Here is a 17,651-nt window from a genome sequence, read left to right as displayed (position 1 = left end):
TAATGTTATTCTAAACGAATTTCTATAGCTGATTGTTCCTTACTGTAAAATTTTCACTGTTATATGTGTGCCTGTGTGTGAGAGAACGTGCAGGCACTCACATGCCACGGCATATGTATGGAGGTTGGAAGACGACTTTGTGGAGTCCGTTCTCTCCTTTCACCTTTGTGTGAGTTCTGGGATGAAACTCAGGAGGGTCAGGCAAGTGCCTTTACACACTGGGCCACCTGACCTGACCCCTTGAGTTTCATACTTTGCACACAAAAACGAACCCCACGTTTTTCTCGATTCTCAAAAAACGGTTTGTGAAGCAGCAGTCACAGGTAGACTCAGAAGCTGAATGGCTCACACTTGAGCGTCAGGGGATGCTGCATGGGAGGAAACTATGAATCCAAGGATTCTAAGCCCCAACATCCAAAACTTGCCATCTAAGAGGAGGCACCTGACACCATACCGACAAGACATTACAAGACAATGTTTCCAGTCACTAGTTGGAGATAAAGCTTTAATCTGTTAGGCTAAAAAACCTGAAATGAGTGGCTATTGCCAGTTTGGCGAGGATGTTTTTACAGAGCACCGCATTTTTCTTGAGTTTACAGTCTTCTTACTTCAGTAATGTTAGTTCCTCTATAGAGACGATGGCTGCTTTTTTTCATGTTATAAAACAATGACAATCGATTATCCCTAAACACAAAAACAAATCCATCTCCGGAAGCCTGGAAACTATTGCCCTAGAGACATGTCAAACGTTTAGGGTAGTTATTGTTAGCCTACAAGACGACTAGAAAGGCAGAGAAAGCTGACATGGAGAATCAGCTTACTAAGCGCCATCTAGAATGTAGTACACGATTTAAAAACATCCTTCAGCTTTGTCTTACAGATTTCCCTTTAATCAAAGCCATATTAAATCATATCTTGGAGGCTGGAGAGATGGCTCGGCGGTTGAGAGCACTGGCTGTTCTTGCAGAGAACTGGGTTTCAATTCCCAGCAACCACACGGCAGCTCACAACTGCCTGTAACTCTAGTTTCTGGAGATCTAATACCCCCACACAGACACACATGCAAGAAAAATAGCAATATCATTAAAAAACCCAAGATAAAATGATGTTACCCATTTTCCTCTCAAGTCAGATAAGTTATATTTGTTTTTCAAGACAGGATTTCTCTGTGTAGCCCTGGCTGTCCTGGAGCCCACTGTAGATCACGGTAGGCTCCAACTCAGAGATCTGCCTGTCTCTGCCTCCAAGTGCTGGGATTAAAGGCATATGGTCTGTTCTGCCACCTGCCAGGTGTGGCATCATCGCTAGCATCATCTCACTTAATCCTCACACACCACTTTGAGGTGAACAACCTTTCCCTCTTCACACAAGTCTGAGCAGTGGCACCATTCATCCAAAGTAGTTAAGCTGGCGCTCAGCTGGTGGATCAGGACACAGGCCTCCCATCCTAACTACATTTCACCCAATCACCTCACATAATAACAAGGTGAAGGCAAAATTCTCTACTTCCTAGTTTTTGAGTCCAGCTCATTAAGAGAAAAACTTTCTCTCCTGTCTAGACATCTGCTGAAAGGGTGGAGCTCTGGTAGCCCGATATTACAGGATGGTTATTTCACTATACAGAAAAGAAGGTGCACTAATGTCCTACTGTGTTCTCACCTAAGCAGAGAACAAAAGGCAGCACTAGTGATCACAGTCTGATTCTGAGGGATCAAAGGCAGCACTGGTGATCACAGAGTCTGACACTGCAGAGAACAAAAGGCAGCACCTGTTTCAGTAGCAAGAAGTGGATTCTAAAAGAAATGGATTGGCTCCTAATTCTACTTCCACCGGTGTCGGGATTAGGGCGAATCCTGAGATTTTTTTTTTTCGGAGCTGGGGACCAAACCCAGGGCCTTGCACTTGCTAGGCCAAGCGCTCTACCACTGAGCTAAATCCCAACCCATGAATCCTGAGATTTTAAAGACTACACAATAGGTACTTTTCCTACCACTGAATAAAAACAAGTATGTACTTGCATTTAGAGTATATTTTTCGTAAATATAAAAGTAACCCTTTCATTGTAGAAAATCTAGAAGGCATAGAAAAGTATACAGAAGAAAATAGAAATCACCCTACAGTCTATCACCTAGAGATAACCATTGTTAAAATGTAGGTTTGGTTCTCCTTCTCTTTCCCCATTTTTCCTAGGCGAACATATTTTATCTGGACATTCCATCCCTTCACTTTCCATTTTACCCCGAAATTTCTCCCATGGCATACATTAAAAATTCTTTTAAAAGACAAAATGGTTTCAGACGTGTAATGATTCCTTTCATGCTGCACATGTAATATTTACAGTTTGGGTGGTCTCTGTTTGTTTGGGTGGCTTGGTATTTTGTTTGTTTGTTTTCCCTTTCAGTTATGATGATGCTGGCATAAATATCCCTTTTGTTACACTTTAGCTACTTATTATTTTCCCTGTATGGATTTGTAGAAGCAGAATTAAGTTTAATGTTACTAAAAATCTAATTTTCAGAAAAGTAGTGATTAACATTGTTGCCATTTTGTTTTCCTAAAACAGAGTCTCATTTTGTAACTTTGGCTAGTGTAGAACTCATTAGGTAGACCAGGCTGGACTAAAAGTCACCGAGACCTCCCTGTCACTGCCTCCTCAATGCCAGGATTAACAGCGAATGCCATTACACCTGGCCAGTAAACAGTAAGGCTTCTTTCTCTTCGTTATGCTTTCGTTGGTGTTGGATGAGCTGCGAGCTGTAGCGATAAGCTTTCCCACACTCGCTACACTTATAGGGCTTCTCTTTAGTATGAGTTCGCAAATGGAGAATAACCTGAGATGTTTGCCTGAAGGTTTTCCCACATTCGTTACACTTGTAAGGCTTCTCTCCAGTGTGCACTCTCTGGTGATCCGTGAGGTTTCGGTTAGAGGTAAACGCTTTCCCACATTCCTTACATTTGTAAGGTTTCTCTCTGCGGTGGAGCCTCTGGTGTTCATTAAGGGCCTTCCTTAAGATGAAGGTTTTCCCACACTCAGCGCACTCGTAGGGCTTCTCCCCAGTGTGAATCCTCTGATGGTCTATAATCTTTGTATTAGAACCACATGTCTTTCCACACTCTTTACATTTGTAAACCTTTTTCCCTCTGTGCGTTCTCTGGTGTTGAGTGAGATTTGAACTCCTGCTAAACGCCTTCCCACACTCGCTGCAAGTGTAGGGCTTCTCACCAGTATGAACTCTGTGATGAGCGATAAGTCCTGAGCTCCGGCTGAAGGCTTTCCCACACTCTTTACATTCGTATGTCTTTTCCCCGCTGTGGACTTCCTGGTGCCCGATGAGGTGTGACTTACCGCTGAATGACTTCCCACAGTCACGACACGTGTACGGCTTAAGTCCAGTGTGGATTCGTCGATGAACCACGAGGTTGGAGCTGTGACTAAAGGCTTTCCCGCACACTGTACACTTGTAAGGCTTCTCTCCTGTATGGATTCGCTCGTGCACAGTGAGGTTGGCACTCTGACTGAAGGCTTTTCCACACTCAGGACACACATACTGTCTCCTTCCACCATGACCTCTCTTCTCCGTTGCAGAGGCACAGAACTGATGGCCACTGTTTTCACCTTCTTGGTCACTTCCTTCAGCGGGTGACTTGCTATCCTCTAATGTCTTATGTTTGAACTTTCCCATCTTTCTCCGCATCCTCTCCAGCTGGGGGCATACCAGTGGCCTTCCTCCTCTTATCTTTTCCTGTTAAATCTTTTACGTCCTCTGCAACACTTATGTGGAATTCTCTTGGGGGTCAAATAGGATTCTGATGTTCAGGACTGGTGCTTTAGAATGAATACCCCCTCAGTCTATTTCACCACCTGACAGGAGAAAGAGAAGGTGTATAGGCCCCACTTTTTCTGTAATACGGTGAGAATTATTCAAGGAAGACAAGCTGGAGTAGGTCACAGAGTCTCACGTAGAGGGATGACTGTTCAAAAGCAGAGAGCTGTTCAAAATAATGAGAAGAGTGATGTTAGATAAAAGGCAATAGAAATTAAAGACAAAGAGAAGAGCCCAGTATGTCCAGTCTTAGAACAAGCAACGGACAGTATAAAATCCACTCTGTCCTCTTCTTGTTCAACTCTCTACAATGGGAGCAAAACAACTGAAAGGCGGGATCAGGTATACTCCTGTACTGAGAAAAAGTATGCCCAAAGTTCCTTGGTTCAGGTAGCTGAAATGCCTAACGTTCAGACTGGTCTGGCTTTTACTTCTTGCCGGACTATTTCCTTAAGCAACAGTGATGTCATGGACATCAGAACGACAGAATCACAACTGCTTTAGGGTGTAGCTAAGGTTTTATGTTTTTCTCGAGGCCCTAGCCCATACCTCTGCATGCAAGCTATCAGGTGGCTGTCTACACTGTCCTCCTAATACTGACGTGAGTCCGGCATGGCAAAGCTTGCAGGGCTTACCTAAAGCTAAAGCCAGCTTTTTGTGCTGGTTTTAGGTGTGTGTTTCGCACTTCAAGGGTCAAGTTGAGGAACAAGGTATAAGAGTAACACAGGACCTCTGTCAGGACCATGCACGGTGTAACAGTAATGTGGGCAGAGAGAGTAGGGGACAGCACCACTGAGAGGGGCTCAGACATCAAACCACGTATCAGGAATAAAAGGGATTTCCTGATCCACTGGATACAAACCTCTGCAGCCCTCAAACCTGGAGGTGCTAAGGTGTAAAAAAGCACATTGGAGACACCGCCGGAACTTGAAGGGTCCAGATAAACAGTTCTCTGCACCCAAATCCCGTAGGAGGGAGAGCTAAACCTTCAGAGAGGCAGACACGCCTGGGAAACCAGAAGAGACTGCACTCTGCCCACATTTCTGACTCCAGAGGAAAACACCAAGCACCATCAGGGACCCTGGTGCACGGGGACTCCCGGAAAAGGCGGCGCAGGTCCTCCTGGTTGCTGCCCCCTTGGAGAGCTCATAAGGAACACCCCACGAGCAAACTGGAGCCTCGGGACCGCAGGTAAGACCAACTTTTCTGCTCCAAGTGACCTGCCTGGTGAACTCAGGACACAGGCCCACAGGAACAGGTGAAGACCTGTAGACAGGAAAAACTACACACCCGAAAGCAGAACACTCTGTTCCCATAACTGGCTGAAAGAAAACAGGAAAACAGGTCTACAGCACTCCTGACACACAGGCCTATAGGACAGTCTAGCCACTGTCAGAAATAGCAGAACAAAGTAACACTAGAGATAATCTGATGTCGACAGGCAAGCGCAGGAACCCAAGCAACCCAAGACTACATGGCATCATCGGAGCCCAACTCTCCCACCAAAGCAAACACTGAATATCCAGAAAAGCAAGATCTAGATTTAAAATCATATTTGATCATGATGCTGGAGGACTTCAAGAAAGACATGAAGAACTCCATTAGAGAAACACAGGAAAACATAAATAAACAAGTAGAAGCCCATAGAGAGGAGTCACAAAAATCCCTGACAGAATTCAAGGAAAACACAATCAAACAGTTGAAGGAATTAAAACTGGAAATAGAAGCAATGAAGAAAGAACACAGGGAAACAACCCTGGATATAGAAAACCAAAGGAAGAGACAAGGAGCTGTAGATACAAGCATCACCAACTGAATACAAGAGATAGAAGAGAGAATCCCAGGAGCAGAAGATTCCATAGAAATCATCGACACAATGGTCAAAGATAATGTAAAACAGAAAAGGCTACTGGTCCAAAACATACAGGAAATCCAGGACTCAATGAGAAGATCAAACCTAAGGATAATAGGTATAGAAGAGAGTGAAGACTCCCAGCTCAAAGGACCAGTAAATATCGTCAACAAAAATCATAGAAGAAAACATCCTTAACCTAAAGAAAGAGATACCCATAGGCATACAAGAAGCCTACAGAACTCCAAATAGATTGGACCAGAAATGAAACTCCTCCCATCACATAATAGTCAAAACACCAAATGCACAAAATAAAGAAAGAATATTAAAAGCAGTAAGGGAAAAAGGTCAAGTAACAAATAAAGGCAGACCTATCAGAATCACACCAGACTTCTCGCCAGAGACTATGAAAGCCAGAAGATCCTGGACAGATGTCATACAGACCCTAAGAGAACACAAACCAGCCGGTTACTGCATCCTGCAAAACTCTCAATTAACATAGATGGAGAAACCAAGATATTCCATGACAAAACCAAATTTACACAATATCTTTCTACAAATCCAGCGCTACAAAGGATAATAAATGGTAAAGCCCAACATAAGGAGGCAAGCTACACTTTAGAAAAAGCAAGAAACTAATCATCTTGGCAACAAAACAAAGAGAAGAAAAGCACACAAACATAACCTCATATCCAAATATGAATATAACAGGAAGCAATAATCATTATTCCTTAATATCTCTCAACATCAATGGTCTCAACTCCCCAATAAAAAGACATAGATTAACAAACTGGATATGCAATGAGGACCCTGCATTCTGCTGCCTACAGGAAACATACCTCAGAAACAAAGACAGACACTACCTCAGAGTGAAAAGCTGGAAAACAAATTTCTAAGCAAATGGTCGGAAGAAGCAAGCTGGAGTAGCCATTCTATTATCGAATAAAATCGATTTTCAACTAAAAGTCATAAAAAAAGATAAGAAAGGACACTTCATATTCATCAAAGGAAAAATCCACCAAGATGAACTCTCAATCCTAAATATCTATGCTCCAAATACAAGGGCACCTACATACATAAAAGAAACCTACTAAAGCTCAAAATATACATTGCACCTCACACAATAATAGTAGGAGATTTCAACACCCCACTCTCATCAATGGACAGGTCATGGAAACAGAAATTGAACAGAAACATAGACAGACTAAGAGAAGTCATGAACCAAATGGACTTAACAGATATTTATAGAACATTCTATCCTAAAGCAAAAAGATATACATTCTTCTCAGCACCTCATAGTACTTTCTCCAAAATTGACCATATAATTGGTCATAAAAAAGGCCTTAACAGATACAGAAAGAGAGAAATAATCCCATGCATCCTATCAGACCACCACAGGCTAAAGCTGGTCTTCAATAACAATAAGGGAAAAACGCCCACATATACATGGAAGTTGAACAATTCTCTACTCAATGATAACCTGGTCAAGGAAGAAATAAAGAAAGAAATTAAAGACTTCTTAGAATTTAATGAAAATGAAGGTACAACATACCCAAACTTATGGGACACAATGAAAGCTGTGCTAAGAGGAAAACTCATAGCGCTGAGTGCCTGCAGAAAGAAACAGGAGAGGGCATATGTCAGCAGCTTGACAGCACACCTAAAAGCTCTAGAACAAAAAGAAGCAAATACACCCAGGAGGAGTAGAAGGCAGGAAATAATCAAACTCAGAGCTGAAATCAACCAAGTAGAAACAAAAAGGACCATAGAAAGAATCAACAGAACCAAAAGTTGGTTCTTTGAGAAAATCAACAAGATAGATAAACCCTTAGCCAACTAAATAGAGGACACAGAGAGTGTGTCCAAATTAACAAAATCAGAAATGAAAAGGGAGACATAACTACAGAATCAGAGGAAATTCAAAAAAATCATCAGATCCTACTACAAAAGCCCATATTCAACAAAACTTGAAAATCTGCAGGAAATGGACAATTTCCTAGACAGATACCAGGTAGCGAAGTTAAATCAGGAACAGATAAACCAGTTAAACAACCCCATAACTCCTAAAGAAATAGAAGCAGTCATTAAAGGTCTCCCAACCAAAAAGAGCCCAGGTCCAGACGGGTTTAGTGCAGAATTCTATCAGACCTTCATAGAAGACCTAATACCAATATTATCCAAACTATTCCACAAAATTGAAACAGATGGAGCCCTACCGAATTCCTTCTACGAAGCCACAATTACTCTTATACCTAAACCACACAAAGATCCAACAAAGAAAGAGAACTTCAGACCAATTTCCCTTATGAATATTGAAGCAAAAAAATACTCAATAAAATTCTGGCAAACCGAATCCAAGAGCACATCAAAACATCCAGCATGATCAAGTAGGCTTCATCCCAGGCACGCAGGGATGGTTTAATATACGGAAAACCATCAACGTGATCCATTATATAAACAAACTGAAAGAACAAAACCACATGATCATTTCATTAGATGCTGAGAAAGCATTTGACAAAATTCAACACCACTTCATGATAAAAGTCCTGGAAAGAATAGGAATTGAAGGCCCATACCTAAACATAGTAAAAGCCATGTACAGCAAACCAGTTGCTGTACTAATGTAAACTAAATGGAGAGAACCTTGAAGCAATTCCACTAAAATCAGGGACTAGACAAGGCTGCCCACTCTCTCCCTACTTATTCAATATAGTTCTTGAAATTCTAGCCAGAGCAATCAGATAACAAAAGGAGGTCAAGGGGATACAGTTTGGAAAAGAAGAAGTCAAAATATCACTATTTGCAGATGATATGATAGTATATTTAAGTGATCCCAAAAGTTCCACCAAAGAACTAAAACCTGATAAACAACTTCAGCAAAGTGGCTGGGTATAAAATTAACTCAAACCAGTAGCCTTCCTCTACACAAAAGAGAAAAAAGCCGAGAAAGAAATTAGGGAAATGACACCCTTCATAATAGTCCCAAATAATATAAAATACCTCGATGTGACTTTAACCAAGGTAGTGAAAGATCTGTATGATAAGAACTTCAAGCCTCTGAAGAAAGAAATTGAAGAAGACCTCAGAAGATGGAAAGATCTCCCATGCTCATGGATTGGCAGGATTAATATAGTAAAAATGGCCATTTTACCAAAAGTGATCTACAGATTCAATGCAATCCCCATCAAAATACCAATCCAATTCTTCAGAGTTAGACAGAACAACTTGCAAATTCATCTGGAATAACAAAAAACCCAGGATAGCTAAAACTATCCTCAACAATAAAAGGACTTTTGGGGGAATCACTATCCCTGAACTCAAGCAGTATTACAGAGCAATAGTGATAAAAACTGCATGGTATTGGTACAGAGATAGACAGATAGACCAGTGGAATAGAATTGAAGACCCAGAAATGAACCCACACGCCTATGGTCACTTGATTTTTGACAAAGGAGCCAAAACCATCCAATGGAAAAAAGATAGTGTTTTCAGCAAATGGTGCTGGTTCAACTGGAGGTCAACATGTAGAAGAATGCAGATCGATCCATGCTTATCACCCTGTACAAAGCTTAAGTCCAAGTGGATCAAGGACCTCCACATCAAACCAGACACACTCAAACTAATAGAACAAAAAGTGGGGAAGCAACTTGAACACATGGGCACTGGAGAAAATTTCCTGAACAAAACACCAATGGCTTACGCTCTAAGATCAAGAATCAACAAATGGGATCTCATAAAACGGCAAAGCTTCTGTAAGGCAAAGGACACTGTTGTTAGGACAACACGGCAGCCAACAGATTGGGAAAAGACGTTTACCAATCCTACAACAGATAGAGGGCTTATATCCAAAATATACAAAGAACTCAAGGAGTTAGACCGCAGGGAGACAAATAATCCTATTAAAAAATGGGGTTCAGAGCTAAACAAAGAATTCACTGCTGAGGAATGCCAAATGGCTGAGAAACACCTAAAGAAATGTTCAACATCTTTAGTCATAAGGGAAATGCAAATCAATACAACCCCGAGATTTCACCTCACACCAGTGAGAATGGCTAAGACCAAAAACTCAGGTAACAGCAGATGCTGGCGAGGATGTGGAGAAAGAGGAACACTCCTCCATTGTTGGTGGGATTGCAGATTGGTACAACCATTCTGGAAATCAGTCTGGAGGTTCCTCAGAAAAATTGGACATTGAACTACCTGAGGACCCAGCTATACCTCTCTTGGGCATATACCCAAAAGATGCCCCAACATATAACAAAGACAGGTGCTCCACTATGTTCATAGCAGCCTTATTTATAATATCCAGAAGCTGGGAAGAACCCAGATGCCCTTCAACAGAGGAATGGATACAGAAAATGTGGTACATCTACACAATGGAATATTACTCAGCTATCAAAAACAATGACTTTATGAAATTCGTAGGCAAATGGTTGGAACTGGAAAATATCATCCTGAGTGAGGTAACCCAATCACAGAAAAACACACATGGTATGCACTCATTGATAAGTGGCTATTAGCCCAAATGCTTGAATTACTCTAGATGCCTAGAACAAATGAAACTCAAGAAGGATGACCAAAATGCAAATGCTTCACTCCTTCTTTAAAAGGGGAACAAGAATACCCTTGGCAGGGAATAGGGAGGCAAAGATTAAAACAGAGGCAGAAGGAACACCCATTCAGAGCCTGCCCCACATGTGGCCCATACATATACAGCTACCCAATTAGACAAGATGGATGAAGCAAAGAAGTGCAGGCTGACAGGAGCCGGATGTAGATCGCTCCTGAGAGACACAGCCAGAATACAGCAAACACAGAGGCGAATGCCAGCAGCAAACCACTGAACTGAGAATAGGACCCCCTATTGAAGGAATCAGAGAAAGAACTGGAAGAGCTTGAAGGGGCTCGAGACCCCATATGTACAACAATGCCAAGCAACCAGAGCTTCCAGGGACTAAGCCACTACCCAAAGACTATACATGGACTGACCCTGGACTCTGACCTTATAGGTAGCAATGAATATCCTAGTAAGAGCACCAGTGGAAGGGGAAGCCCTTGGTCCTGCCAAGACTGAACCCCCAGTGAATGTGATTGTTGGGGGGAGGGCAGTAATGGGGAGAAGATGGGGAGGAGAACCGCCTATAGAAGGGGAGGGGGAGGGTTTAGGGGGATGTTGGCCTGGAAACCGGGAAAGGGAATAACAATCGAAATGTACATAAGAAATACTCAAGTTAATAAAGAAAAAAAGGGGGAAAAAAAGCACATTGATGGACAGGTGACTGCATCACACTAATGCACATGTCCTCACACTGTGCTTCCTTCAGACTATGAACATACCATTGAATAACATATAGAAGATATAACCCTGCACCCTACATCCTTACCCCGATTCAATAAACATTGTACTGCATGAGGTTCTGCCTCAAAAAAGAAAGCTAAAACTAAAAATTCTGTGTATTCAGTGTGTTCTCTGGTAGTTAAGTGAGGCTAGTGTAACCACTTAATTGTGTACGTAGTGAGAGGAATTTAAGTACACAACATGATGTTATAACTATGACCAGCAAATTTCCTGAACTTATTCTTCTGTCAAAGTAAAATTTGCTATCCTCTCATTAATATCTCTCTAACACTTAATAAATCGTTGTGATGAGGCTTATGGTGTTTCTATAGAAATCATATCTGATGGAGAAGGGTTACTCTTCGACTGGAGGGATGGCTCAGTGGTCTCTTCCTGCTGTTCTTACAGAGGACCTGGGTTCCGTTCCCAGCACCCACAGGGCAGATCACAACCATCTGTGACTCTAGTTCTGTGGACTCAGACACCCTCTTTGGCCTTCACGGGCACCAGGCACGCACATGATGCACATATATATATATTTGCAGCTCTGGTTTCCTGTCAATAGGGCTGGCTTTGCACTAACAGAGATCTGCCTGCCTCTGCCTCCCAAGTGCTATTATTAAAGGCATGTGCCACCAAGCCAGGTTGCAATAATTTTCTTTAAAAAGACTCCGTATTCTAAATAAATATGACAATGTATTTGTAGACCTAGCAACCATATCTCAGTATAAACAGTCCAAGAGTCGACATTTACTAGGAAAGTGATCGGTCACATTTTTCAGGGACTGTCAGAATGTTGGAAGCTAGAACAGACATACCAGCAGACTAGGCGTTTTTGGTTTTTTTTTTTTTCTCTCTTTCTCTTTTTTTCTTTCTTTTTTTTTTTTTTTTTTTTTGGAGCTGGGGACCAAACCCAGGGCCTAGCAAGCGCTCTACCACTGAGCTAAATCCCCAACCCCGAGTTTTTGGTTTTTATTTTTTAGACAAGGTCTCACTAGGTAGCCCAGGCTGATCTGGAACGCACAGCAATCTCGAGTTCTGGAAACTTCCCCCACTATTTCATGTGATGATCCAGCTCCAAGTCTTCTATTCGATGGACAGATAGAGAGACTGGACCTTATGGGATTCAAATTTAAGTCTCATGACTCCCCAGTCTAATTATGTCATTCTTTCACATCACCCCAACTTCTCTCCTCAAGGTCCAGAGGTTCCCTCCTCTCATCTCTGTGTTTTCTATTACCTGATAATATCCTCAAGAAATTTTCCTTTTCTGCCAGACATAGTGGTAGAAGTATATAATATTGGAAAGTGGAGACAGGAGGATCAGGAGTTCAAGGCCAGCCTTTGACTACATAGCAGTTTTGAGGGTGGCCTAGGGTACTGAGGTCTTATCTCAAGAAAGGGAGGGAGAAGGGAGATGGGGCAGGGGAACTGCAGGGAGGAGAAAGGAAAGAATCCTTTTCAATCCTGATCCAATTTCCTTTAGTATGCAAGATTCCGGCCTCCAGACTAACTTCACAGGCAGACTGGATGTCTGCTCACTCAGAAAGGAGAACAACTCACCCTCATTCTCAGGCACAGCAAATGCTTTGCTCAGAAGGATCTGTCCAACAGACTTTTCCTGATCACCTCCTTGGGTTCAGTGCAGACATTCCTAATGGGCGCTTGAGTCGCTGTAAACAGATTAAAGTGAGAGATTTACACTCAGGGCAGTGTCCCATCTTCTGTTATCGTCCTGACCTACAGAACTGTGAACCATCCTCGTCATTTTAATGATGAAGATACGAGGTTCCCAGAGAGGGGATGAGTTGCTCTAGAACATATTACGAGCAGCAAGCCTTGGATCTGAAAGAAATCCTCATTCTAACACTGCAAGCCCATTCCTATTCACCACTTCTGTAGCTATCTAAGACACTACATCTTTTTTTCTTGCAAAATACACTTCAAATGAGAATTCCCCTGAAGTCCTGCTTTTGCACTGGATGAAGAAGAACAAGTAACTCGGCTGTTAAAGTATCTTTAAGAAGACTAGGATAGAGGCCTGGAGAGTGCCTGGATAGTGGCTCAGTGGTTAAAAGTTTATACTATTCTTCCAGAAGACCCAAGTTCAGTTCCCAGCACCCATGTCAAGTGAATTCCAACCCTCTTCTAGTCTCTACTTTTAGACTTACATGCATATGTCAGCTGAGCAAGCCTGAAATTCTTCACAAAGTTGTCCTCTAAGTCAGCCAGAGTTACATAGTGAGACCCTATGTCAAATTACAACAATAGTAGTAACAACAGTAACAAGATTAATAACTATTAAACATAAGGCCTTTAATAGATGCTAATTGTTTTCCTGATTACTGATTTCTTAAAAATGTTCGGCCTCAGAATACGCTGTTTACCCTTTCAATGAGGAGGGTCGATCTACAAGCTTTTTCCATAACTTCTCTTTCAGCGATGGGGGGTGAGGGTTGAGGGCATAAATGAGTAACTATTCCTGGGCAAGCCTACCCCCTCCTCCAGACCCCAGCGTCTTCGCTGGCGACGCAGCTGGGCTTGGACACAGCTCTGCGGTTGGGTCGTCCAGGGAGAGCCTGGTCCCCGACGCCTTGGCAGGTCCTGATAATCCTCCACAATTACAGGAGATGCTGGACAAAGGCAGGCACCCCGAGATCAGGGCGGCACCACCCGCGGGAGTTCTTGGCTCCCAGAGCGCTACTGCTGCGTGTCGCCCACTGAACCACCAGTCCCCAGAACAAAGCCAGCAAGTGACCCGTGCCTGCGGCCCTTCTAGGCACCAGGAGGTCTCTGCATCTCTGTACCCCGGCCTGAGTCGTCCAACCGACCCGCCCCTCAGTCCCTCAGGCCCTTCTAGGCAGCTGGAGGTCTCCTCATCTCTGTGCCCCAGAGCTGAACTGTTCAGGTACCTTAGAAGCTCTGAAAATCTGCAGATGCCCTGGCCCCCAGACATCACTATGATTAGAGGGGTGAGCAAACTTGGAGAGTTCAGCCAAGGCCTCAGGTAGCATTGGAGTAGAAACCAATTACCTGGTCAGTCAGGCCTCTTCCTGATACTGAGGCTCCCAGAGACGACCCCTGCTTCACGGTCAGAATCAGCTATTTATTGAAATAGGTGGAAAACGCTGGGTTAAAATACATAATGGTGGGCTAATTCGGTGTCACTGTTCTAAGAACTGCACACGCAGTGGTAAAAAAAAAAAAAAAAAGGAGGCTCCCTGCCTTGTAGGCTGCATTACATAAATGGAGGTGAAAAATACCCGCAGCTACTAGGCAGGGAATCAAAAGAGAGGGAGAGGCGGTAGATGGTTTGCATAGACTGAGCATATTCAGAAAATGGTGGAAACATGTAGAAATCTGGGAAAAATGTGTCCCTGATGGAACGTTAGGAGCAAAACTCTTGGGTCAGGAATAATGTGAGACAGGTAAGGATATTGCAGGCCGCGGTGAGGGCTTTGGATCTCTCTGGATGCTGCAGGAAGCAAGCTGCTAGTAGTGTGGAACCAAGGAGAGACACAAGCTCTCTTTTGTTTTGTTGTTGTTAGTTTTGGTTTTTGTCACACATTCCAATATTTGTTGCCTATGAGGTATGAAATGAGCCAAGAAACCTGTTCCTGTAACTTCTGTGGTTTCTCTACTCTGGGTTTGGACATTTTCTAAAATGACCTTGTATGAAAACTTAACCATTGGTCTTAGCCTTTTAAAGTTAGTAGTGCCTGCTGCCCTTTGGAGAACAGGCTGAGAGACAGAAAGAACAAACACAGATGTATTAAGAAGGTATTGCATTTTGTGCAATGGGAAACGGTGCCTTCGACTGGAAAGGAAGTAGCTGGTAAAAATGGGGGCTATGCATATTCTGAAGGTGATTTACTAATGAATTATATGTTGGTCACTATTGTTCAAACCTGGAAGGTCTCTCAGAGGCTCATGTGTTAAAAACTTATTGCATCTTTTTTTCTTTTTGTGTCAGCTGTGTTGTGTAATTTTTCCAGGGGATATGTAAACAATTTCTATTTCCTCCAGATAGGTCACTACCAACAGACCAAAGCATTGCAGGAACATAGATGAGAGATTCCTTATAAGAACACGGACGAGTCAGGAGCAGCTGCATCACTGGAAACCACACATGCCTGGGCGAGTATTCCCAAATATCCAAATATTGCTCCAGTGGAGTTCTGCACAACTTACATCTTGACTGGTCAGAGAGTCTCTTTTCTCCTGTTTTGTATTGTTTTGTTTGTTGAGATGCAGTTTTTTTTTTTTGTGTGTGTGTGTGGTCCTGACTGTCCTGGAACTCACTCTGTAGACCAGGCTGGCCTCAAACTCAGAGATCCACTTGCCTCTGCCTCTCAAGTGCTAGGATTACATGCAGGCACCACCAGTTCCCGGCTTATATTCTTACTACTTTTATAAATTTAGGGAGGGGTCTTATGAATTTTCTAGGTTTCAGGATCTTCCTGAGCCTTGTAAGATAAAAAATGGTGTGTGTGTGTGTTTGGGTGTGCATGTGTGTATACACATACATGTTTGTGCCCACAGAGTCCCAGATCTCTGGAACTGGAGTTATAGATCCTCTCAACATGGATACTAGGAACCTAACTTGGGTTCCCTGTAAGGACTTGTAACTGCTAACTACCTTTCCAACAATACCTTGTAAGTTGTGTTTACTTCCTGAACCTTATGAGTTTTACTTCCCTAGTGTTAGTAGCATCCCTACTTCCTCTAGGTGGAAATGCTATCAATTCAAGGGAAGTAGCTACACAGCTTGTGGACACCCATTGTGTGGCTCTCTCATAAGAAATTGGACAGCACTGTTTTGTTTTATTTTGTTTTGCCCATTGTTAAGACAACCTAATGGTGACTGGAAAAGTTTCACTATGGCTTCTTACTGACATCACAATATGCTCTGAGTTTTTCTAAGGCTTCCTGCCAAAGGCATGCTATTACTGCAATAGTTCTGGCATCCTCTGCTCTAGAGGACAGCGTGCGCACACCCTTGAGGAATGTAGCATTTTCCATTTCTAAGCGTGCATGTGGAATTAGTGCATCCAGTCTTGTGGCTGGACACATAGAAAAGTGTCCCACAGCCTGAATGCATACCCTTCAGCTATGGCTACCACCCTTTACCTAGCCTACAATAAATACATTTTTCCTGGGGTTACTTTGTCTGCTTACTTGCTTTTTGCTCAATCCTTGAGTGACTGCCGGTCCTTAGAAAAACTGAATCCATCATCCTTATGGTACAAGTTGGGAAGCTGAACACCCAACAGTGCATTATCTATACAGAGGACAATGAAACTAGAGGAATCCGGGGGAGAACTTTATTGGCTGTCATTGTGTGATGCCGGCTATACACTCATTCCTAAAATGTTTCTTAAGTGCGTGGAATTGGTTAACAAGGAGGGAAACATTGTAGTTTTCATCAACTAGCAATTCCAATCAGCTAATTTTTCAGGAATACCGACTACCAAGGAAAAGGAATGGACCATCAGACCTTTATCTTCTACTGTGTTTTGGAGCAAAACATTTGTATGCCTTAAACGGTAATCTGCCCCTCACTCTGCAGGGTATCCTGTACAGTATCCTGTACAGTAGTTCAATGCATCTATCAGTGGGAGGACAGGTTTGGTTCAGTGAAGAATAAAAGGGCAAGGCCTCTTCATGAGCTGAGTACCTAATACCTAGGATCAAAAGGTGGCTCAGCAGTCACGAGCATTGGCTGGTCTTCTAGAAGACTTGGGTTCAATCCCAAGCACCCACATGGTGTCTCATAACCATCTCCTGTTCTAAGAGATATGGTGCCCTCTTCTGGCCTCTGCAGGCACCAAACACACAGGACGTGCACAGACATGCATGTAGGCAAAACATCTATACAAATGTTATAACTGATGACTTTCCTTACTAGCTGCAGAATATAGTTGTGGTGTGTGTTATCTTGTGTGTCAAAGCAAATGGTTCAGGGCATACCTCTTAGCCCCTTTATGATCGTGTTTGATCACCAGAACTATTTCCTGTTTGAAGCAAATGGTTCAGTGTATACTCCCTTGCCCCTTTGCTGTCATGTTTGGCTATCAGAACTATTTTCCATGTTTGAATTCTGATTTAAAGTAAGTTGGACCTCCTCTAGGGTCTATGACCTCTCCAGCCACGAGTAGTCAGGTGGTTTGACAGTACCAGGCATGAGCTCACACATACTGAGAAGCCCTAAAGGCCATTAGACAGTAGTTAGCTACCGACTGCCCAATAAAAGTACCACTGTGCTCCACTGGGATATTGTCAGAGCTCACGTTGGCATGGTTTGTAGGCCTAACAGCTGGGTTGGAGTGTTGGTTGCTTGTCTCCCTAGGCAGCTTGCATTACACCTTCCAATCCTATGAAAGCTAAGCTCTCAGAGGAGGCAGCTTCTGGTCAGTTCCAGTTCAATTTTTCTCCAAATTTTGTGTTCCACATGTGTGGTCTTCAGTAATAGGGTCTTAACTTCAGGTTCTGGCAAGCAACCAAGGACAACGGGTATAGCCATACTCTTTAGGGAGTTTATTTAGACCCCCCATAACCAACAGCTCAAAGGGATATTTTCCCTGCCTATGAGGTTATTGTTAGTTTTTGGCTCTTGTCGGGAATTTTATCATCCTGT

The 17,651-nt window shown here is 42.9% G+C and overlaps 1 protein-coding gene across 3 annotated transcripts; it reads right to left on the bottom strand.

Moving 5' to 3' along the window:
- Positions 1–477: 477 nt before the first annotated feature.
- Znf660 (zinc finger protein 660) lies at positions 478–13,852 on the bottom strand. 3 transcript variants are annotated; one of them, XM_063264724.1, is made up of 3 exons: positions 13,186–13,852; positions 12,578–12,687; positions 478–3,990 (listed from the first exon to the last, which is right to left on the bottom strand). In XM_063264724.1, exon 3 carries the CDS (start codon positions 3,693–3,695, stop codon positions 2,682–2,684), a length of 1,014 nt encoding a protein of 337 aa, XP_063120794.1. In that variant the 5' UTR covers positions 3,696–3,990; positions 12,578–12,687; positions 13,186–13,852; the 3' UTR covers positions 478–2,681. The 3 variants fall into 3 exon arrangements, with proteins under 3 accessions (XP_063120794.1, XP_017451654.1, NP_001385650.1); XM_017596165.3 differs by having other exon boundaries at positions 13,402–13,852; NM_001398721.1 differs by having other exon boundaries at positions 13,511–13,756.
- Between the last annotated feature and the right edge of the window lie 3,799 nt (positions 13,853–17,651).

The sequence above is a fragment of the Rattus norvegicus genome, chromosome 8, assembly GCF_036323735.1.
Source record: "Rattus norvegicus strain BN/NHsdMcwi chromosome 8, GRCr8, whole genome shotgun sequence".
Taxonomy (NCBI): Eukaryota; Metazoa; Chordata; class Mammalia; order Rodentia; family Muridae; genus Rattus; species Rattus norvegicus.
This window is presented reverse-complemented; position numbering and strand designations above follow the sequence as displayed.

What these genes read in the sequence shown, in the direction of transcription:
- Znf660 (XM_063264724.1), bottom strand. Translation starts at nt 3,695, where the DNA reads ATGCGGAGAAAGATGGGAAAGTTCAAACATAAGACATTAGAGGATAGC.